We start from the raw sequence: 23,861 nt of genomic DNA, 5'->3' as shown, positions 1-23,861 counted from the left end.
ATAAAAAACAGATCTCAGCCACTCAGCCAATAACTAAGATCATCACACATGACACTCATGACCTTTACATTTATATACCTTCTCACTTAGTATTTAACATAAGTGCATACACATATTAACATCACAACTTATTTCTAATCAATTCACAATTAGCTCAAAGACTTATAAACTAACACCCTCTGCAGCGTTGGATCAGTCGACCCACGGGAGTAGAATAACCCTTTGCCACAAGTGAAGGTAGCGTTGGAAATATTTGGCAATGTCGATGTTACTTTTCCTACGTACAATAAATCACATAAAACTAATATTAGTAAATGACAATTTTTATTACCACAATTTATTAAATAAGATAAACCAAATAAGATAAAATACTTATCTTTTGTATGGTAAAATAAATGAAAGAAACCACCACACAATGATTTCAATGATATAATTCTAGAGGGAGAAGCGGCTTGAAAATTATAAACAATGCAATAAAACCTTTTAATGCAATAACAAAATAAGAACGGGGTGCATTGACCATAGGGTAATGCTAGGAAAACTAATTTGTAGACTAAATTAGCAAACTAAATAATGTGTCACCAATATAAATTGTTTGTACCATATTTAGGGCCTCTGTATTTAGATCTCGTATAAATACTCGGGAGACTCAAATGTAATTATGTAATAAATGAGGGGGCAAATATGTAATAAGTGAGGATCCTTTATTCTATAAAAGGACCCCTCACTCTCCCATTAAGGGAGGCAAATTCTTAGGCCTGAGATCCCCGAACTCCCTCACATTCAGAGAGCCTCATTCTCACATTACAGAGGCTCTCTCCCTCTCAGAGAAATACAATAATCAGTGTGGACGTAGCCCAAACATTGGGGTGAACCACGATACATCTTGTGTTATTTACTTTCTTGCAGATTCACGGTCGGATTTACGTTGTTGCAAGACCTCCGGTTTTGTGCATCAACATAAATGAACACGCTTATCAACGCTTAAGTAATATCTCAATCATTAGCTTTCATATCGTAGCACCGTCACAACCAACCCTAACCCTAACCTTCTTTCGAGGACAGAGGCTTATGTTTATTTGATCTCTTAAACTTGTGATTAAATCTTACACACATAATTCTATTCCATGATCTGATGTTTTACGGCACAAAATTACACATAAAATAAGATATGAGTCATTCGCCAATTTTATTATGATAATTGTAGTTTTTTTTTTTTTTTTTTTTTTTTAAGAGGTCGCACTTGGTGTGATGGCAAGTGCCTTCGCCCATGAGCGGTAGGTCTCGGGTTCGAGACTTGGGAGCAGCCTCTCCATAAATGGGGGTAAGGCTAGCCGACATTCACCTCTCCCAGACCCTGCGTAAAGCGGGAGCCTTGTGCACTGGGTACGACCTTTTAATTGTAGTTTTTTTTAAGCTCATAGTATTACTATTACAGCTCTAATACTAAGATAATTTAGGGTGCGATTATTCTCTAATCCGGTACATGCTTGCAACTTCGGTTGCAGGCACTAAGACCTCATCACCATTTTCCTTGACCCTGTACAGTGGCTCCCCAACTTTAAAATCAGCAAAAGTTCTCGCTTCGTATTTAGGCTTTGATTTGACAATAAAAACCTTGTCATGCTTGGTGACATGCAAATGTTTATGTTGTGCCTGCGTCAACGCCGGTGAATATACGACAAGAATCGCTAGCAGCACTGCTAGGACCTTGGTAGACATGTTCATGATGTTGAATAAATTGTTTTTAAACTTAATTTTCAGAAGGATATTGTCTTGGACTCCTAAATGTGACTTACAATTGGATGGTTATTTATATAGTTTGTGGTTAGGTCCTAATAACGGTCAACTGGTTTAAATGGAAGGTAAAAATTGTAGTAGTTTGGTAATTTGGCGTTATTTTTCTACTGGAAGACGTAGTTCCTAAAACTGGTGGGTTGCCCTCTAGCCAACGCCTGGAGTTGGTTAATTAGAAGAATCTATCACAGTTAGAAATTGGTTGGATTTATTTACTTCCATGGGCACTAGTTTTAGTGATGAAACCAATTTTGTTTTGAGGCTATATATATAGTATCTAGATTCCAAATTTGGTTAGTTCCCTATTTTTAAAAAGAGGTGAACACACTGTCTTAGCCCATTGGTTTAACCGTGTATGTAACCTCACCTCTCTATTAGAATAGTATCATGTGTTAAAAAGAATACGACTAATAATTATCAGATTGTACCTAAGGGTAATGCTTGGAGACCAACTATTTAGACCAAATTATATATACCATATGATGTGATTGTTGATGATTAAATTATTACTAAGTGTTGATTAACGTGCTTATTTTCTATTTGTGACACATTACATGATTTGCAAATTTTGTATAAAAGTTGGTAGTCTTTGTAGCATTACTTTTTTAATTATATTGAAATAATAAATTACGACTCATTTGATAAGTATTTGGTTTTAAGTTTTTACCCTTTGCGCTGAAGGTGCGCAAAAGGTATATGGAGGAAGAGAGGGATGGAGAAGAGCTGTGTGGGAGGGAGGGAAAAAAATAAACATAAATATAAATGAATGAAAACAAAGTCTTAAAAGTAAAATAACTTAAAATAATTTTTGGTTTTCAGTTTTCATCGTGTATTCCTTTCACTTATACAGGTTTTCAACACATCTCCTACCATCATTGCTCCGCTAATCAACAAGAACAAAGTACATAAAATCAAATGATTATCAAACGAGTCCCTAACTTAATTGGAAAAAAAAAAAAAATATTGGACTGAAAGAGATACCAATGGCCCAAAGACAGCACTTGAGATGGGCTATTTAAGTGGGCTACCTTTCTAACAAAAAACCCGTGCTTCGAGTCCGACCCTAGAAACTCACTGATACCAGTCGGTTCTTTCCATTTGGATCATCGTCTCGCCTCGTCGCAACTCGGCCCCATTGCTCTCTAACCATTGGGTTCGGCCCGCTCTCCCTCTCTCTGCCTCCCTTCCTCCAGACCTCACTGTATTCCTTTCTTTCTCTGCAATCCTCGTTACGTCGCGGCGTAATCTCGATCAGGTAACCCAATTCCTCTCCCTCTCCCACACACACAGAGTCGCACACACAGAGATATACGTGTGGTGCATATTGCGGTTTTTCGCGAGTGAGATCTCGGTAGGGAGTGCAGTCGCCGTAATCGACGTCGTAAGCTTCAGTAATCTTCGTTTGTGAAACAAATTCGTGTTGCTGTGATAGGGTTCGTGCTCATTTGGGTTAGGATTCTTGGAATCAAAGCTAATAGTTTGTTTGAATTTAATTGGAGCTTATATTAGATGATAATGTTTTGCCCTAAATCAAATAGTGAGTTATTATTTGATGATATTTTTTTTTGGGTGTTTGTAGTTTCTTCTTCTTTTGCATGCCAATTGGATTTTTCATTTTTTGTCAATTGTGGTATATTGTTACTAAGTTTCTAAGAGGACTTTTAGAGGAAACACCCCATTTGTTTTGTTTTTTGGGGTTTTTTTATGGGAAAGGGGGCTTGTGTTGTGGGTGCATTTGATCAGTCTAGATAGTGTAATTTCAAGTTGCATAATCAGAAAAGAAGTTAAGTTATTGATTCTTTTGAAGATTCCTTGGTTATTCGATGAAACTCAAGTGAAATTTTGCCTGTAAGGGGTTAATATGCTTGGAAGTTTAACATATCAATTTAGTGATGTGACTTTGTTTGTGTGGATTGGGTGTTTAACATATCAATTCAGTTTTACATCGTCTTTTGTTTGTGTGGATTGGGTGTTAATTCAGCATGCAATGTCTTGTAACTCTTGTTATATAGGTTTCTGTGAGTGGAGACAAGTACGGAGATGGAGCACCATGAGGAGGAAGGCGGTGCTGGCAGTGAACCTCATGGGAAGCAAGATGATGAGGTAAGTCGCTGCATCTGGCACTTTTAGAGATCCTTATAACTTCTTATCTGTATTGCTTTTTTCATTGCTCTTTTTAACATTTCTTTTTTATTCCTGAGTCTTGGAACATGTAGTCAGATGGAACTTTCTGGGAACTAATTAGTAATTTGAAAAGGAGAAGTTTCTTAGACTTTGGATATAAGTTGGGGACCATTGTACTTACGTTATATTTATTCCTCAGTTGAGCTAAGGCTGGACAATTTTTCAAGTGAAAGGATTAACACGCACCCTTTTAAGCCTTTCCCACACCCCTTTTAATCTTCTGCGTTGATTTCGTTTGATTTATTCAATCTAATGACAAAAAATAAAGAGGGGTGTGTAAGCTAAAAAGGGTGCGTAAAAACCACCTCCCTTTTTTAAAATAATATTGTAGAGGAAAATTTGAAAATTAAATTAATAGTTTGGTTACTTGCGCGCATTCTTGGAAATTGGAATGTCTTTCAGAAGTGATTTTGGTAAGGCAACTATTGGTTCTTTTCTGCAGGAAGCTGCTGCTCGGCTTGAGGAAGTCAAGAAATCTATTGAGGCAAAGATGGCTCTTCGTCAAAGCAATCTGAACCCTGAGCGGCCTGGTAAGACCATAGTGGTATTCTTGTATTGATCATGCCAATGAATGATGAACTAATTATTAAGTACTTAGAATGAGTGAAAATGTATGTGGAAAGAAGGTTCATGTAAATCTTGCACAGTTGCCATTCCTAATGACATAAATTGCTAGTAAAGGGATGATGGCTGGCAATTTTTGTAAGGTTGTTCTCTGCTTCTACTAGTTGTACTTTGATTTAATCCTAAATAATTGGGCTGACAACATTATCTTTTTTCAAACGACTTGAGGTCCTCCACATAAGTTACCTTTAGCTGCTTTCAATCTGAAGTCATACCCTACGTTAGATGTCTAATAATCTATGAATTACAGGTAATTTCTCGAAACTAGTGTGTTAGTGTAATATTATAACGCTGATAAACTTTCCTCTACCCTATAATTTCCTACACTTTGTTGACGCTTCCACATTACATTTTGGGATATTGGGGAAGCTTCTTACTTCATTTGAGGTTATCAGTGTTTTCGTTAAAAAGGCTAATGATCATTAAACTGATGAGGATTGAGGACCATTTAGCCCTTTAAAGTTTTTTTCCTTGTTTTGGGTAGGTTTACTTTTTACAGTTACATTTGGATTTAATTGTGATGTATTATGAGTCATGACTCCTGTTTTACATCTTAATGAAGGTTTTTACTATATAATTGTTATATATAAATATTAGATAAGTTCATTGCGAAGATATTTTGTACTTCAGGGTTATATGTCTTTCTTTTTTTTCAGATATTCTTGTTGACATGTTTATTTTATACTTTTTTCAACATAATCACCTGGCTAACCTAAAACACAATATTGATAGCATAGTGGACATGTATGATTGCTGCATGGTACTGGAGAATAAACCAATTTATTCTGACTTCCAGACACAGGATTTCTGAGGACATTGGATTCTAGCATTAAGCGCAACACAGCGGTTATTAAAAAACTGAAGCAGATAAATGAAGAGCAGCGGGAAGGTTTGATGGATGACTTGAGAGGTGTCAACCTAAGCAAATTTGTCAGTGAAGCTGTTACTGCTATTTGTGATGCCAAGCTTAGATCGTCAGACATACAAGCAGCAGTCCAGGTTAATTTTTTTATTTTAATTGATATGTCAAAAGCATTTATATATATTTTCCTTTTTACTCGTTTTACATTTCCCCTTGAAGCTTTAGTTAATCAAGTTCTTTGGGTCATCTACCCATGATTTTACATTCAACATATTACTTTGGATTTCATCCGGCAAATGACTTAGAAAATGTTTGGCTAATGCTGTTGCACAGTGCGTTTGCTTAAGAAAACACTATGGTTATTTTCAGATCTTAACATTTCTAGAATGACATGAACTTCTAGTCATGTAGTGTTGTACTCGTAGGTTCCAAATGCTGATCTTTTCTTATTTTATTTAAGAAAAGACGACAGCACTTGCTGAATGACAAGGCGTATAATTGTCAAATGCTTAGTACTTTTTCTGCTGAAATTGATGCTAATGTTGTTTGTCTAGCTTTTGGGTCTTTGGATAAGTGATAAGTTGCCTCACCACGCGTTGTTTGTATTGGTTTTCAAGGTTCTTGCTTCTCATTCTGTTGTTTCACATGCATCCAGTTAGACGTCTTTGGGTATTTGGTGTTTTCCCTATATGAATTTGGGAAAAAATTCTGAATATTGCTGTTGCTAGCTAGTTGGATGTTTTTAGCCTAAAAGAGAAAACTAGCAGGGTGTATCACATAGGTCTTTACTGGGGAAGAAAGTCGGTAACACTTTTCAGCTAATATGTAAGGTTGATAGGTTTGGCAGCAATTGAGTTTTCATAAAGAAAAACGAAGTTACTTTTAAACGGGCGGTATGTCAAGTGGGCATGCACACCTGCAAGCTTTACCTGTTCATTTTGTATAGCATAAAATACATTTTTGAATGCAATACTTCTAACACGCCTCTATTTTTCAAAGATCTGCTCTCTGCTTCATCAAAGGTACAAAGACTTCTCCCCAACTCTGCTTCAAGGTCTTTTGAAAGTATTTTTTCCGGGAAAGTCTGGGGATGACTTAGAAGCAGACAAGAACTTGAGGGCCATGAAGAAGCGAAGCACTTTGAAACTCCTTGTGGAACTTTTCTTTGTTGGAGTTATAGAAGACGGTGGTGTTTTCTTGAATATCATTAAGGATCTTACCAGTGGAGAACACTTAAAGGATCGGGATACTACTCAGACAAATTTGACTCTTCTTGCTAGTTTTGCTCGTCAGGGAAGAATGTTTCTTGGCCTTCCACTCTCTGGGCCGGAAATTCATGAAGAGGTATGAACTCTCTGTGGCTTTGTTCTTTATTTAGTTCATTCCTCGTATTTCAGTGTTATTCTGTTTGCCTTATCTGACTTTCCGTTGAAGTTATTTTATAGTATCATATAGGCACAAGAAGTGACTCTCTGTAATTACGTAATTACCATGTATGTCACTTATATTTATCCTGAATTTTTGGTACAGTTTTTTAAGGGCCTTAGTATCACGACAGATCAAAAGAAATTCTTCAGGAAGGCATTTCAAACATATTATGTTGCTGCTGCAGAACTGTTGCAATCCGAGCATACTGTAAGAGTTTTCTACCTGACCTAAAGATAACTCTCTCTCTCTCTCTCTCTCTCTCTCTCTCTCTCTCTCTCTCTCTCTATCTCTCTCATAGTGGAATACTGGTTGCAACTCGTAAATAATGAATTTTCTTGATACTTTCAGTCACTTCGCCAAATGGAGCATGAAAATGCTAAAATCCTTAATGCTAAAGGAGAGCTCAGTGATGAAAGTGTCTCGTCATACGAGAAGCTGCGGAAATCATATGAACATTTGTACCGCAATGTCTCATCGTAAGTTGCTGTACTATTTCACTGCAATTATTTGTCTGTATCTGTTATCATGCTAGTGACTGGGTCTGTTGGGTCTGGCAATGTTGTGGTCCAAGTCTTCTTTGACTTTCTAGTCTTCTATGTTACATTGGATCGAGGATCCTTCTTTCAAACCTTGCACACCTTAATTGTTCCAATTACTCTATTGAACATGTAATGGTCATTGTTATCCCCAATTTTCATGGATTGTCATTTAGCAAAAACCCTGCATAGTTCTCCAACATAAATAATACAATAACATAGGATGAAATGAACCAGATGGTACCCAATTCTTAATGAACTAGTTTGGCATACTAGTCTTGTGGTTCTGACTTGGGAATTTTATAATCCCTCCTGAATTTTAGATAGTGGTATATGTCATGAAATCTTAGCATGGCCTGAAGATTCTAGCTGGAGATTGCAAGTATGAGGAAGATGATGTAACTTTACTTTCACCTATTGGATAAGTAATTAAATTTGTTAAACCACTCTAAAGTAAGCATTAGCTAGGTGCATAATACTTGATAATCCCTTATATGTAACAAAAGAAAAGAAAATAAAAATCAAAGAAGTAGTAGGAGCAAACTGTGACCTGACTCCTGAGAGAATGCCTAGGAAATTTAACAGCAGCATGGGGACTATACCCATAGATGCAAATGAAAGCATCTCATTTCAACATCTCTAGTGTGGTGCCAGATGCTCCTGCTTTCTTTAATTTGAAGTCACAGTAGCCACTAGTTTACTAAAACTCTTTTTTGATTATTTTTCTTTATTAGTTTCTGGATAACTTATGTTAGAAACTGTTTTTCTCACAGTTTAGCAGAAGCACTTGATATGCAGCCCCCAGTAATGCCAGAGGATGGTCACACAACAAGGGTTACTAGTGGGGAGGATGCTTCATCCGCTGCTGCTGGAAAGGATTCTTCGGCACTTGAAGCCATATGGGATGATGAAGATACAAGGGCTTTCTACGAATGCTTACCAGATCTTAGGTTTGTTTCAGTCCAATGATATTTTTCTGTCACTTGTTTTTTTTTTTTTTTTGAAAAGAAACGAAAGAATTTTATAAAACGAAAGAATTACAAAAAAGAAAAAATAAACCACGTGGAAAAGATATCCACCTGGAGTTAGAAGAGAACTAGCAAGGACCCCTAAAGAAAACTAATTGAACAGAGGAAAAGCTAGACCAAATCAAATAACGGCTGCTAACAAATCCCTAAAAATAGAAGAGAAATTGTAATCTCTAAACTCCACTGAAACCGAAGCCCAAAGGGCTGCCCAGTGTTTTACTCTATCCCAAAGGTCCTCCACCCCCACTCCCTTGTAATCCTCAAAGACTCTTTTATTACGCTCCAACCAAATGTTCCAGAAGAGGGCCATCAACAGAGATCCCCACAAAGTTTTGGCTTTCCTCCCTTTCCCTAGGCCTTCGAACTTAATGCTTAGAAGCTCAAAACATCCCTTTGGGGTGACCCATCTTGCTCCGGCTTCCTTAAGCAATTTCCACCAGAGTTGAATGCTATACGGACAATGGAGGAAAATATGGTTGACGCTTTCCTCCCCAGATTTGCACAAAGTGCACCAATGGGGGGAGAAGCAAGCAAAAGGCATTCGTCTTTGGATTTGATCACAAGTATTAACCTTCCCGAGCGCCACTAGCCACACAAGGATTTTGACTTTTGGAGGCACTTTTGCTTTCCATATCTGAGCGAAAGGGGGAAATTGATGCATAACATCATTGTTGCAAAGGAAAGAGTTATAAGATTTGCAAGTGAACTGGCCAGAACCTTCTAAATTCCATCTTCTCCTGTCTTCTCTAGAATGGCACAGCCGTACGGACTCCACCTTCTGCAGTAAACCAGCCACCTCTTCAATCTCCCATCTAAGAATAAGTCTTTTATATATTTCATTTGTGTCGGTCATTATAATTCTCTTAGATGGTGTTTCTTATACAGCAGAGATTGACCTGAAATGTATCTTTTTGTTATTTCCAGAGCATTTGTTCCGGCAGTATTATTGGGAGAAGCAGAGTCTAAAAGCAGTGATCAATCTGCAAAGACCCAGGAACAATCAACTGTAAGGAATAAAATCTCAGCATTTATCATCATTTATCACCAGTTATTGCTATTCTGTAATCCAATTGGTTCTGTATTCACTAATCTTGGTCTTCCTGAGCTAGATCTTTTTTTTCTGTGATCTTTCTCCTCATTTGTCTTCTGTTTTCACTTGAGTTTCATAACATTGTGTGGTTTAATTTGTGGACTATATAGGTACTTTGCCTTCTTTGGAAGAATAAGATTCCCGATTACTCTAGCAAAAGTTTATACTTGTAGTTATATACTCAGATGAACATTTTTTTAATTTTCTTTATTAAGGAACCCGCACTTGAATCAGACCAAAGTCAACAAACTACAGAAGATACTGGAGAGGCTTCTGCAGATGTTGGTGCTTTACAAGAGGGCAAAACCATAGAGAAAGGAAAGGACAAGGAAGAAAAAGAAAAAGACAAGATCAAAGATCCAGACAAAGAGAAAGGTGATAGAAAAGGAGAGCATGAGAAAGAGAAGCTCAAAAGTATTGAAGGGACAAATTTGGATGCTTTACTGCAGAGGCTTCCTGGTTGCGTGAGCCGTGATCTTATTGATCAGTTGACTGTAATTTACCTCCGTCTGAGTTTTAGTACTGTTCTTTCCCACCCCCACCCCCATCCCCACTCCCACTCCTCTCTCTCTCTCTCACACACACACATTTGGCTATCTAACCTTATGATTGACGTTGAAATTTATTATATATATTCAGGTAGAGTTTTGTTATTTAAATTCAAAAGCAAATCGGAAAAAGCTTGTGAGGGCAGTATTTAATGTCCCTAGAACCTCATTGGAGCTACTAGCTTACTATTCGCGTTTGGTTGCCACACTCTCAACTTGTATGAAGGACGTCTCATCCATGCTCCTAGCAATGTTGGAAGAAGAGTTCAACTTCTTAATTAATAAAAAGGTTGGGTTTTACAAGTCATGTATTTTGTTGAATGGGAGTTCTTCTTTGACAAAGTTCACTTGTGTCGCTTTCATTTGAGAAGTTCATGATTTTCATATATAATTTTAATTTTATGCAGGATCAAATGAACATTGAAACAAAGATTAGGAACATTAGATTTATTGGAGAACTCTGCAAGTTTAAGATTGCACCAGCTGGTCTTGTCTTTAGTTGTTTGAAGGTAATATGCACATAACAGAATTGATGCATAGGTTTCTGGGACAGTTGTGCATTATTGATAAGGAAAATGCTAGGGAGACCACATTTTGTATGTGTACCACCTCTATAGAGTTTGGACCGACTTGTATTGGTTGGCCCTTCCTCTATTAGAGAGAGAGTTTACTTGTAGTTTTCAAAATGTGGTTTATCTAGCATCGCCCGATTGATAATATCTTCAGTACCTTGTATATCAGCCGTAATATATCTCTCAGAAAGGTCTTTGAGTGCACTTATGCTTGGAGAAGGGTTCTTCTTACCTTTTCCTTTCTTTTACCTCTATCATACTTCTTTGTAGGAGTCACTGAAAATATTATTAGATTTTTTGCCTACAGATTTCAATGTGTGTTTTTTAAACTTGTACAAATTTTTTTGCCCCTTTTGGTTGCAGGAGAATCCATGAAATGCACATGTCTTTGCAGTCAACCTTTTTCGTACTCATTTTATTTTACTTGTCTATTAACTGCAACATCTGTGTGGAAAATCATAGTTTAGAAGATGGGTTGAAGACTTAAAGCATAGTCAGTGCTATCAGCGAGATTTAAGTTTATATCATAGTGGCATTTAGTTTATGAGCTGTTTCCTTAGCAGTTGATGTTACTTTGTTGCCAGGCTTGTTTGGATGATTTCAGTCATCATAACATTGATGTTGCTTGCAATCTTCTTGAGACTTGTGGGCGCTTTCTGTATCGATCTCCTGAAACTACTGTGCGGATGGCAAACATGTTGGAAATATTAATGCGCTTGAAGAATGTAAAAAATTTAGACCCTCGGCACAGCACCCTTGTTGAAAATGCCTACTACCTATGCAAACCACCTGAGAGATCCGCACGGGTCACTAAAGTCCGTCCTCCATTGCATCAGGTGTAAATCATTTTATTGGTTTAACTCGTCTTCATAATTTATTTTGGTAATATCCAAAGTTTGAATTAACCTTTCATTCATTTATTTCTTTTGCAGTATATAAGAAAGTTGCTCTTCTCAGATCTTGACAAGTCTACCATAGAGCATGTGCTCAGGCAACTGCGTAAACTACCATGGGGTGAATGTGAGCCGTATCTTTTAAAATGCTTTCTGAAGGTTCACAAGGGGAAGTATGGTCAGATCCACTTGATTGCTTCTCTCACCGCTGGTTTGAGCCGCTATCATGATGAATTTGCTGTATCTGTTGTTGACGAGGTGATCTCTTTCATTCCAATAATCTTTTTGTAGCATTTTAGTTTCCATGTTAAATATGACTGGCCCTTTGCTGTGCAGTAGTATCTCTTTTAGATTTGTCTAACTCCAGATGCACAAAGTGTGGGGTAATTTAGGGGAAGGGGAAGGCTATCATCTCTTGCTATTAACTAGAATACAGAGGAAAAACATGTACTAATTGTTCATTCATTTAACATCGAGGACATTTTAACCTACTTGTTTGCTTATTTTCTGTATTTATTGAGAGGTAAGCTGCTCGCCGTGACAGATTGAATGTAGCAATAAATTATATGCTGCAACAGACTCAGTAGGTTCTAATTCTAAAGTCACTAACGCCTTGAGGCTCAATATACTTTCTCATGATTTGCCTGCCTCATACTTTAGTCAAACAGTAGTCTTGGTGCTAGTACAATAATCATTCTAGGGAAAGGATAAAGGAAAGATGAGGGAGGGGACAGGTCATTTTTAGCAGTCTTAACGGTTTGCCTCCATTTTATGGTCATAATTGTTTTTCAACTTAAAAAATATATTTGGAACCAGTAGAGAAAAAGGGAGAAATTAAATATACATTGACATCTCTGAGATATGAAGTGTGCATATGTGTGCAAATTTGGACATTTCTGATTCTGTCTGACTCACCGGAGATTTCTCAAAGTTATATCTTCACTTTCAGGTTCTAGAGGAGATACGGCTTGGCCTAGAATTAAATGAGTATGGGATGCAGCAAAGACGGATTGCCCATATGCGATTCTTAGGAGAGCTATACAACTATGAGCATGTAGATTCTTCTGTTATTTTTGAGACTCTGTATTTGACTCTTGCCTTTGGCCACGGCACACCAGAGGTATGTAATTTTCCGTGCATTTCCATACATCACCATATAGTACTTGAGGACTATTGCCATAGTCGGTGCTAGGCACACTTATCTCGTTAACTATATACTAAATTAAGTGTCATAAATGCATATTTAGAATATATAGTACTATTGTCTTCTCAAAAAAGAATATATAGTACTATTGGACATCTTTCCAATCTTAATATTTTTTATGTTTAGGAAACTTTGGGGAGTAAAATTGAAATCTCCAAGAATGTATATTCCAATTGATTGTCACCCAAGTTTATTCATGATTCTAGTGTTTATGTTTTTTTTTTTAAATACGTACTTGTGTGTGTCTCTTATTTTTATAAGAAAGCATAAAGATATGGATGATTTAATCATTTCCATTTTTTTTAATTATGAATCAGAAGTTACTTAAACTGTGTACATGATGATCTTCTTACATTGGCCATACTTTCTTTTCTGTCACACCAGCAAGATGTACTAGATCCACCAGAAGATTGTTTCCGCATGAGGATGGTCATTACTCTTCTTGAAACCTGTGGTCACTACTTTGATCGAGGCTCTTCCAAGAGGAAACTTGATCGATTCTTGATGCACTTTCAGAGATATATACTAAGTAAAGGTGTACTACCGCTTGATGTTGAATTTGACTTACAGGTCAGTCATGCTGCTCATATATTCTATTCTGTACCCCACCCTACATATTTTTCCTGTTTTTCTTGCTAATGAAAAACTGGAATCATATATAAGATTCTGAAGTAAACTGACCTTTATCTATTTCTCTTCTCTTAACTACTACACTACTGTACCTTTATCTGAAATATGCTATTCCAAGAATCTATCTTATCTATAATTCTACATGGGAAAGCTTATGTAGTAAAGCACTTGCAGGACTTGTTTGCCGATCTACGCCCCAACATGACTCGATACTCTTCCATTGAAGAAGTTAATGCAGCTCTTGTAGAACTTGAGGAGCGCGATCATACTGTCTCCATTGACAAGAACAATAATGAGAAGCACTCCGACACTGAAAAACCTTCAAGGAGGAACACCTCCAACAAAATGTCAGTGAATGGAAAGAGTGTTGTGAATGGAACCGAGGAAAATGGTGTTGATCATGGAGACCTTGGAGATAGTGACAGTGATTCGGGAGGTGGCACCATTAATCGAGATAGACATGATGAAGAAGGATTGGGTGAAGAGAATCATGATGGTGGATCTGACAGTAATGAGGATGATGATGATGATGGTGGTGGAGGACCGGTATCCGATGAGGACGATGAAGTCCATGTCAGACAGAAGGTTGCAGAAGTGGACCCTCAAGAAGCAGAAAAGTTTGAGCTGGATCTCAAAGCTGTTATGCAGGTAAGATCATATTACTGTTGTATGTGCTCTTGCTGTTGCATGATTTGCACTATAGATTCATTTATTATGGTATCGCATATGTTTGTTAGCACATTCTGAATGAATGCAATCACGGTCGCTAAAAAATTGAAAATCTTGACGTCCTAATGTCCTTGGTCTGGAAATGATTTTGTACATGATGTTATGATGCTGAAGGGTGTTATATTATTTGAGTGCAGTTTTTAACCCATTAAACAATTTCTGAATGCAGGAAAGCATGGAGCAACGTAGGCTAGAGCTGAGAAGCCGACCAACATTAAACATGACAATACCGATGAATGTGTTTGAGGGGTCCACCAAGGACCATCATGGAAGAGTGGTTGGAGGGGAAAGTGGAGATGAGGCGTTGGATGAAGAGTCTGGAGGAAGCAAGGAGGTCCAGGTGAAAGTTCTTGTCAAGCGTGGTAACAAGCAACAAACGAAGCAGATGTACATCCCTCGGGATTGCTCACTTATCCAGAGTACGAAACAGAAAGAAGCAGCAGAGCTTGAAGAGAAACAAGACATCAAGAGGTTGGTTTTGGAATACAATGACAGAGAAGAAGAGGAGCTTAATGGATTGGGGAACCAAACTCTGAACTATATGCAGAGTGGTGGCAATAGACTTGCAGGCCGTGGCAGCACTTGGGAAGGAACTAGCGGTAGAGGTGGTGGAGCACGTCATAGATATCACAGTAGTTATTCCGGCGGGGGAGTTTACTACAGCAGGAAAAAGTAAAAGTGTAATTTTGCAACGATGGAACGCCAGAAAGTCTCTTCGGATTTCCCTCATTTTGCAGATGCGGTTTGTTCTGCGCAAACTCGTGCTTTTCCAACACTAATCGCAACTGACGTTCCTAGTGGGACACTCAACTCGGACCGTTCCTCCTTACTGCAAGGTTTATATGTTTTGTGGTCTTGTTAGAAGATAGTTGCAGGTGTGAAGAAATAACCAATAGAAGGAAATCGGGATAGCTAACCAGGAAGCGAGACAGCAGTGCACAAGAAAGGTGTTCGTGTGGTACCGAGTCGCTGTTCTGCGAACACGGGTTGTTCGGTCGTTAGTTAGATCGATCTTACATTTAGTTTAGAACCTGAAGTATGGGTCTCCCTGCGTGTAAATTTGTCAATATGAAGTAAAAGATCTGACGCAAACTTGCCTGGGCTTTTTTGTGTACCTTGTATGTGCCAATGTTGATTAAGAACTGCCTAGACAGAAATGATTAAATGGAATTTTACCTGGACATGTCATTTCTATTTTTGTTTTTAATATTCGAACGATGTTTTATTTTAAACCACTCTAAACTTCTAGTACCATGCCACATTGATACGTTAGTGGTGATTAATGTTGGTCTTATACTCATATTTCACTAGCACTATAAATGTGGTCTCTTTTGACTTGCAATTGAGTTTTAAGTTTGACTCACTTGATGACGAGTTTGATATCAGATTATTGAATATCGTGTAAAATTTAGTCAAATCTTCCGTCCTTGTAGATTGTAGAATATCGTCGTATAAAAATAATAATATGTTTTCACTAACAATAAAGTTGCATGCTATCATCAGATGTCCTACTAACAAGTCTACGTTGTTCTTCAGATTTTCCAAAGATCTAACCCTCACCACCATGCATCCCAAGACTGAACAGCCCAAGCAGAAATCGAACCGAGACCGTCCCAAATTGTAATGTTTTGGTTTCCTCTCAAAATCTTCGGTTTTGAAACCGATCCAAACTAAGTACATGTTTTCAGTTCGGCGCATAATTTTAAAATAAAAACCGAACCGTGCCCGCTCTTAATTAAGTAATTCTTAGAGCTGTGCCCAACCGAAAAACATTTTCTTTTAAAGAGGTAGAGTAAAATACGAGCAAAGAGGTAGAGTAAAATCATGCGGATATGCGGAGAATCTAGTCCCAAGCGTCTAAAAAGCCATGTCATGTTGGATGAAAATTCTCTTTGGATTGTCTTTGTGGAGATTTTTAAGATTCTCATATGTTCATTGTAGATTGTATAATCAGCTTTCGTTAGGTACTATATTTAATTTTAAATAAAATAATTTAAAATAATTTTTTACTGCACGATGAATGATGAGAGTCACAATTTAGCTTGATCACTTTCTGCCAGGTCATTTTGGACACTTTCCACCTGCATAATCATATCTGGTTTAACAAATTGATTGCATGTGTTTGCACTCTTTGTCATTGTTCTAATGGTCCAATTAAAATTGGTTGCATATTAGTTCTTTTCCATTTTTATTTTTCACAATGATATGCTACTTTAAGAAGTGCTGAGAGATTAACCACGACAAGTGGTTCAGCAAAAATGTGGTAAAATTTTAAGTCAAGTTTGCTCTTTAATTTGGTTCGAGACACGAAGCTAGCAAAAAAACTAATGATTCTTTGATTAAAGGTTTTTGAACGACGTGTGTTATTTGACTGTAGACTGAAATGTCTTTGACTTTTTGGGCCTCATAAGGGATTAGTCATACCCTTTAGGGTGTGAGATGCAGAAATTACTATCTACACAATCTGTCAGGTTTGGAGTTTTATCACAAAAGGTTTCGGTATTAGTTGGAGTAAAGTTTTGATATTTAAATTCTTCTTTTCTCAGAGATACGGTTGATGTGAGGTATTTCAACATGAGATACCTCAAGTTTCAACAAGAAAAAGAAGTGGTCAGAGATTTATGCAAGGTTATACAATAAAACATTCATAATAATAAATATAAAACTCATCATCTAAGTAAGGCAAACTTGATACCTCACATTAGCTTTAGTTGCATCTCATCATTATGCTAATGGTCCACTCCAATACTTTTATGATTATTAATAATTTATTCTTTGCTTCTTCTGTTGGAGCTTAACTCTTTACTTTGCAATTCCCCGAACCCTTTAATTATAATTTCTTTTTAAGTTGGCCTTGGAAGAACCCTGCAAGGAAGGAAGCATGTCAAAAAAGGTAACCTCAGCCCCAAATATGAGTGAAAAAGCCCTGTACTTCTTCGCCTTCGCCCTGGTTTGGCCTGAGTTTAACTTTAAAAAAAATTGGAGCATTTTAAGTGTTTGGTAAACACTTTAAATCAGCATTTTTTTTCAAAGTTATGGGTGAAAAATGCTAAAAACCAAAAGCTAGAAATAGCAGCTTCAACAGAACAACTTATTTTGGTAAAACACGGGTGAACAGTAAAAAATAAATGAACTTTTCAATTTTCCAATCCTACCATTCTTTTTCTCTATCATCAGTCGTGCCCTTCTCTAACGAGACATTGCCGAACTTCTTCATCGGAAAAGCTACAAAATTATGCAGGGGTTCCTTACAGTTTTAAATTTTCAAATAGAAACCAAATTGAGTTCGTAAAACCTCGAATTCATCAAATTTAAGCATGCAACTTGCTGGTCTCTCACATCAGGATTCAGGAAATTAGGAAACGCAACAAAAGGTCACAGAGGTTTATAACTCAAATTCTAACTCAAATCCAATAGACAGAGCAAGGAAATCCTACCTGAGATTGGAAGGGGTTGAGCCCAAGTTTGATACCAGTTGGATTTTGTCCTGATTCTTGCCGAAGAGCTCAGGGATTTGAGTCCTCAGATTTTCTTATCCCCAACACCCAAAACACGATTCTCGTAACCTAAACTTGGAGTTAAATTCGTAGGGGTGGAGATGATGATAATTAGGTGGTGAGATGGTCTGAGATCGAAGGTTTGTGCGTGGGGTTGTCTCGGTGGAGGAGAGAGTGCAAAGAGAGAGAGGGCTGTGAGTTTTCGAGAGAGTTCGGGAATGTAGAGGGAAAGGAAGACACGTGGAGAAGGGAAATGGGGTGTGGGCCCCATGGCCACACAAAATCCTCACATAAAAATAGTAATATTAAATAAAAAAAATATCATAATAGTAATATAGTAACATATAATACATAATAAAAAAAATCATATATTTTAATAAAACCGAAATTTTGGGGACGGGACGTTTGTTATAAGACCTAAAGTTGAGGTGCTAAATTGTAATTTACCTTAATTAATATTTGAGATAAAGTTTATTAATATTTTTTCTTGTAAACATAAAGTATATTTAGTAATTCACCTTTATTTGTTAAGAAAATTAAATTAATGGCACATCTAGTATTATACCCTTTTTGGTCATTTCACACAATCACGGCTGATTAACATAAAAGTTTACCAAACACTATAATACTACTTTTTTTCTTTTTCCAAAAGCACTTTTACAAAAAAGTTTACCAAATACTATGCTGCTGTATTTCACAGCTACTTATTCTCACATCACAGCAAAAATAGTTTTTTTTTTTTCAAAACACAATAATATCAAACTAGCCCTTAATAAGTGGAATTTGACTCCTAAGGACATAGATTGTTGAACCTAATTTAAAAGGTGTGCATTATGTTATATCAAAACACTATGATTAGCCTTTTTGGATGGGTTTCTAGAGGTTGGTAGGTTGTACAACCTTACTACAATTTATGCATTCGTAGAAAGCTTTAACAAATGTAAAATATTTGTAAGTTAGAGATAAAATGTCGAGTTCAATACTAATTTATTCTCACATTTTTTAGTGTAAACATATATTTGTATTAAAAAGGTCACATGTAACTTAATCTGTTTTTTGGTTTGTAACTCTAATAGCTAACTATGTACATTCTTATACAAAAAAAATTATGTGTTTGATTTCTTCCTCCAATATCGTTTGTATCAAACAAGAATTATGTGTCCGCTTTAAGATCTTGGAGATATTGGCAATAGCCTTGCAAGTTGGCGATGTAATCCCTGAAACGAACCAAAATAATTCCGAAAATTTGTATGTCACACACACACACACACATACTACTTTAAGATCTTGGAGATATTGGCAATAGCCTTGCATGTTGGCGATGTAATCCCTGAAACGAACCAAAATAATTCCCAAAATTTGTATGCCACACACACACACACACACACACATAACATAAAGATAATAATCTCACACACACACACATAATATAAAGATAATAATCTCACATACACACACACACATAATATAAAGATAATAATCTCATTTGTTCATCTTTCAGCTTCTAAGGCAGGTTATCTTGTTTGTTATCCTTTAGAGTTATTTGTTTCATTCCCAACCCAAACAGTAAGGCGTGTTCCAAACAATAAGTCCGTAGAATTGGCATGAGCGGATTGCATGAGCGAAGAGGGAATTTAGCAAGTAATCGAGAAGGAAAGCTAATAGGATTTTTGTTTTGTAAATCTGTATTTTGAGCAACCTAAGTAGATTATTTAGATCTAATTCAATAACTAGTACTAGCTCTAGATCTAGTCTAGGAACAATTCCAGACATTGTAGATGAAAAACAAAAGTTAGAATTTCAAACAGATGACAGTGTCGACTTTGGAGATTGGAATATTCCCAAAGTTTCATAAAAAAATATTTATAAAAAGAAATGGTCAATAGCCTCTTTTAGAATTGAACACCATGTAAAAACAGTTGAAAAAGCCTATGCTCTTAATAAAGAACATGAAACTTGTCAATTATTCACCCCAGATCAAATCAAAACCCACATAAAAGATGGTTATAATTACATCCATATAGGATTAGTCCAAATAACAGTCAAACCATTAACAAGAAGAGGCCTTAATACCTCTATTATGTTATGTCTTTGAGATGCAAGATTCACTGACTTCAGTGATAGCATTCTTGGAATGATTGAGTCAAGTCTCTACAATGGACCAATTCATTTTGATTGTTTCCCATATCTCACAATAAGTCTTTCAGATCCTCATATGCTGAAAGCACTCAAATTAAACATCAAAACTTCAAGATACCAAATCCTTGAAGGAGTCCAACCATTAGCCTTAATTTTTAGAGTTTATTATAAGGTCACGGGAACAAATATGAACTTCCAAGCCTTAGTCAAAACTCTAGAGACCACACACTTCTAATCCAAACCAACCAAGAAAACGCCAATATTAAAATACCCATAACCATTAGGTGGTCCGATATCAGTCTGCCCCCAGATTGGTGTTTGATTAACGAAAGTAAACCTGTTAGTATCCAGAACAGCCTAGTCAACCTAGACAACATAAAACAATACTTTGACGGAACAATTAAAATCAATTTTAACCAATCATCCAGAACATCAAACGTTAACCCACAAGAGTTTGCTCACTCACATAAATCCTTAGCCCCCAGTAAGAATTCTTTTGCTAGATCCACATCTTCGAGCATGGTAAGTCAAGACCAAGATCTCATCAATTCTTTCATCAACAAAAAATTGAAGGTAGTAGAAACAAATTCAACTGTCACTCAACAAGAATTAATCAGTGACTTGATTAATATCAAATTAAAATCAATAGAAACTACTTCTCAAGTTACCCATCCAGTTTACCAACCCAACTCTCAAGATCAAGGAGAACAAACTTCTCCAACATCATCTGACTTCTAAGCAAGTCAAATTAATCATCAATTACTTGTGTTAAATAAGCCATTTAAAATTCGATGGAAGAAGCTCAATGCTGACATAGAAGCCACAAAAAACATTCCTCGACAAAATATTTTCAGAAACAAATACACAAAAGAACAAAAATTGGATATTAAAAATAAATGGACTAATTTCATGAACCATCACAAATTTGAAGTATTTTTCTTTGACTTTGTTGAAAAATATTATGAGACTGAAAATAAGCTAGAAGTCATTACCAAAGAAAATTGGGTCAAAGAAGACAAAACCATAGTCTCTTCCAGTCACCCTCCACAAGAAACGATTTTAATTATAACTGCAAAAACACAAGTACCAGCTACTCCTTTCAAACTTCCAAAAGAAGATGTAGGAGTCAAGCCAGTCATCGAACAAAAAAATTTCACAAACTAGAGTCTACACACCATAGGAAAACAATTAGACAAAATTGAAACCAAAATTGATAAACTTTCCCAACCAAAACCAACACATAGGGAAAAACCCTTTGGTTAATTTTCTAGAATCTTCTTCTAGAACAATTGCCTTGAAAACAACTTCCACAAGTCAAAGAATAGACCAAATGTTACAAGAATTAAAATAAGAAAAGACAGTTAATGTCTTGCAACACGCAGAGGAATCTCAGGTAGAAACAATTTCTACAATTTGGGATTCAGAAAACGAAATTGAAACAGATTCCATTAGGAAAATAGAACAAGCCTTTCAAAATCTTGAGCTCAAACGAATAACAAATAGAAGAGTTAGCCCAACCACACTTACCAAGAATTGGTATCCAAGACCCACACCTCCAGACATTCAATTTGAAGAAAGAAACATTCAAAATCAATTCTCAATTTCATCTGATAAACTCTATGAATGGAATATATATGGTTTATCCGAACAAGAACTTTTGAACAAACTACAACACATCTCTATGGTTGCTAATAGTTATATTACCAATCATAATCTTAGTCAAACACAAGTTGTCGACCTTTTGGTCACTGGATTTACATGAATGCTTCATTCTTGGTAGGAAAAACACCTCACTGAACAATCCAGAAATGAAATAAAAAATGCAGTTAAAAATGATGAAGAAGGAATTCCCATTTTTGATGAGCATATAGTACAAGGAGTCCTAGGTCAACACATTACTCTTTACCATTATTGAACATTTTATAGGAACACTCAGTAATGTCACCTCTAGAATTCATAATCAACTTAGTAATCTACGATGTCCAACCTTAAGTGATTTTAGGTGGTACAAGGATGTTTTCATGTCTAGAGTCATGCATAGAGAAGATAGTAATCAACCATTTTGGAAAGAAAAATTTATTAATGGATTACCAAACCTTTTTGCCCATAAAATTAGAAATGTCTTAGTTAATGAAGTAGGTGTCATACCATATCATGCCCTTACTTAAGGGAATATTATAAATATTATCCAGAAAGAAGGATTGAAAATGTGTATAGATATGAAATCTCAAAACAAGTCAACAAAGACCAGTCAATTGCCAAATACAAATTAGGAACATTTTGTGAACAATATGGATTACCTCCTATTGCACCATCCAATAAAAAGAAAAAATCAGAAGTCTACAATAGGTATCCAAATAGATACCCAAATAAGTATTCCAGTAGGAGGCATTCCAAATATAACAAATTCAAAAATAAGAATCTTGAAACAAATAATTTTTACGAAAAACCCAAGTGGAAGAGGAAACCCTTAGGAAAATTCCACTTTAAAAACCAAGAACAAAAAGGAAATTGCTACAAGTGTGGCAAATTCAGTTATTATGCAAATAAATGTCGAGTCAAGAAAACAATCAACCAATTGAAGATCTTTGAGGAAGAGAAAATTCAATTAATCCAAGTTCTAGAATTAAAAGATACAGACAATCTGAAGATGATTTAAGTTCTAATTCGTCTTCTTCCAACAAATCCTCAAGTAGTCCATCATCCCTAGATATTAGTATAGGATGTACTGATACTTGTTGTAATAAAATTTCGAAATTCCAATTCAACCGAAATCGAAATTTCTAAAGATTTGGGTGGAATTTACATATACGATTCAAAATTTCTCAAATTTGTTTTGTCATGTTTAGTTATGGTATATATAGATATGTTTTATTTGAAATTTTGTTTCTTTAATCATATTATTATATATTAATAATAAAAAGTAGAATCATACATGCTACTTTGTCTTGTTTAATATAATTTTTTCTCCTACTCATGTACCAGCTATGAATACTGCAAAAATTCAAAAGAAAAAAAAATACTAAGGCCATCTCCAACTGAAGAGTCTAGAGGGTCAAAAATAGTCCGAAAACCGTCTCCAACTTATGGCTAGGCCAAATTGTCCGTGGTCCCACTGGACAAAAAAGGGCTAAAGGGCCAACCAGTTGGCCATCTTCAGCTAGCCAGCCTGCTAGCTAGCCCAATTTCTTTTTTTTTTTCTTTTTTTTGTTCTTTTCCATTTGCCCAGCCCACTTTAGGGTTTAGGGCTTAGGTTTTTATTTTATTTCATTTTATTTTTTTTATCCTAGACCATTTTTTGTTTTTTATGCCCATTTTTCTTTTCATTTTTTTGGATTTTTTTTAATTTCTAATTTTTTTTTCCTACACCATATTTTTTATCATTCCATACTATCTTACTTCATTTTATTTCAATTCTTAACATTTCATACTATAGATTTTGGCCCTCGGTTGGAGATAGTAAGAAAGATGACACTGCATTGTTCATTAAAATATTAATTCCTTGGAGGGTTAGAGTGCTAAAACGAACCATCTAGTCAGCCTTTGGTTAGAGATGACTTAAATAGTGAATATGTAAAAGTTTGAAAATTTTCAAAGTTCATATTCCTAAAATTTTGAAATAAATCGATTTCAAAGTTTTTGATAATTCACAATTTTAAACTTTGAACAAATATTTAGTTCCGCAAATTTTTTTAGTTGGCATTAGGGTTGGTTTGGCATTGATGTGCTTTGAAAAAAAACTGTTTTTGATGTGCTGTGAGAATAAACTTATTTTTACTGTTTCACATTTTTAACTTTTTTTTACTCAAAACTGTGAAAATAAACTATTTTTAAATGTTTACCAAACACTTTTTTAAGCTTAATTTTTTTTATACCTATTTTTTTTTAAAACACCACAATACCAAACCATCTTTTAGAATGCACATTTCCGATCCAATCCGATCAATCATCTCCCAAAAAAATTGCTTAAGTTCGACTCCACGTTTAATAACACGTGCGAGAAAATAAATGGTAAAACTGTAAATAGATGCAAATCTCCGAGTAAACCTGTAAGATTGAAAACTTTAGTGCGGAAGGAGGGGAAGCAGCCACGTCAGTCA

General features: G+C 36.0%; 1 protein-coding gene across 4 annotated transcripts; it reads left to right on the top strand.

The window, feature by feature from the left end:
* Window positions 1-2,894: 2,894 nt before the first annotated feature.
* Window positions 2,895-15,313, top strand: LOC103433074 (regulator of nonsense transcripts UPF2-like). 4 transcript variants are annotated; one of them, XM_008371304.4, is made up of 18 exons: window positions 2,895-3,052; window positions 3,810-3,900; window positions 4,424-4,511; window positions 5,402-5,604; window positions 6,467-6,811; window positions 6,998-7,102; window positions 7,244-7,371; window positions 8,205-8,381; window positions 9,384-9,465; window positions 9,765-10,043; window positions 10,189-10,386; window positions 10,505-10,606; window positions 11,254-11,505; window positions 11,602-11,820; window positions 12,512-12,682; window positions 13,151-13,336; window positions 13,571-14,044; window positions 14,295-15,313. In XM_008371304.4, exons 2-18 carry the CDS (start codon window positions 3,838-3,840, stop codon window positions 14,799-14,801), a joined length of 3,579 nt encoding a protein of 1,192 aa, XP_008369526.2. In that variant the 5' UTR covers window positions 2,895-3,052; window positions 3,810-3,837; the 3' UTR covers window positions 14,802-15,313. The 4 variants fall into 4 exon arrangements, with proteins under 4 accessions (XP_008369526.2, XP_008369540.2, XP_008369534.2 ...); XM_008371318.4 differs by having other exon boundaries at window positions 2,926-3,178; XM_008371312.4 differs by having other exon boundaries at window positions 3,017-3,230.
* The last annotated feature ends 8,548 nt before the right edge of the window (window positions 15,314-23,861 follow it).

Source organism: Malus domestica, chromosome 01, assembly GCF_042453785.1.
Source record: "Malus domestica chromosome 01, GDT2T_hap1".
Taxonomy (NCBI): Eukaryota; Viridiplantae; Streptophyta; class Magnoliopsida; order Rosales; family Rosaceae; genus Malus; species Malus domestica.
This window is presented reverse-complemented; position numbering and strand designations above follow the sequence as displayed.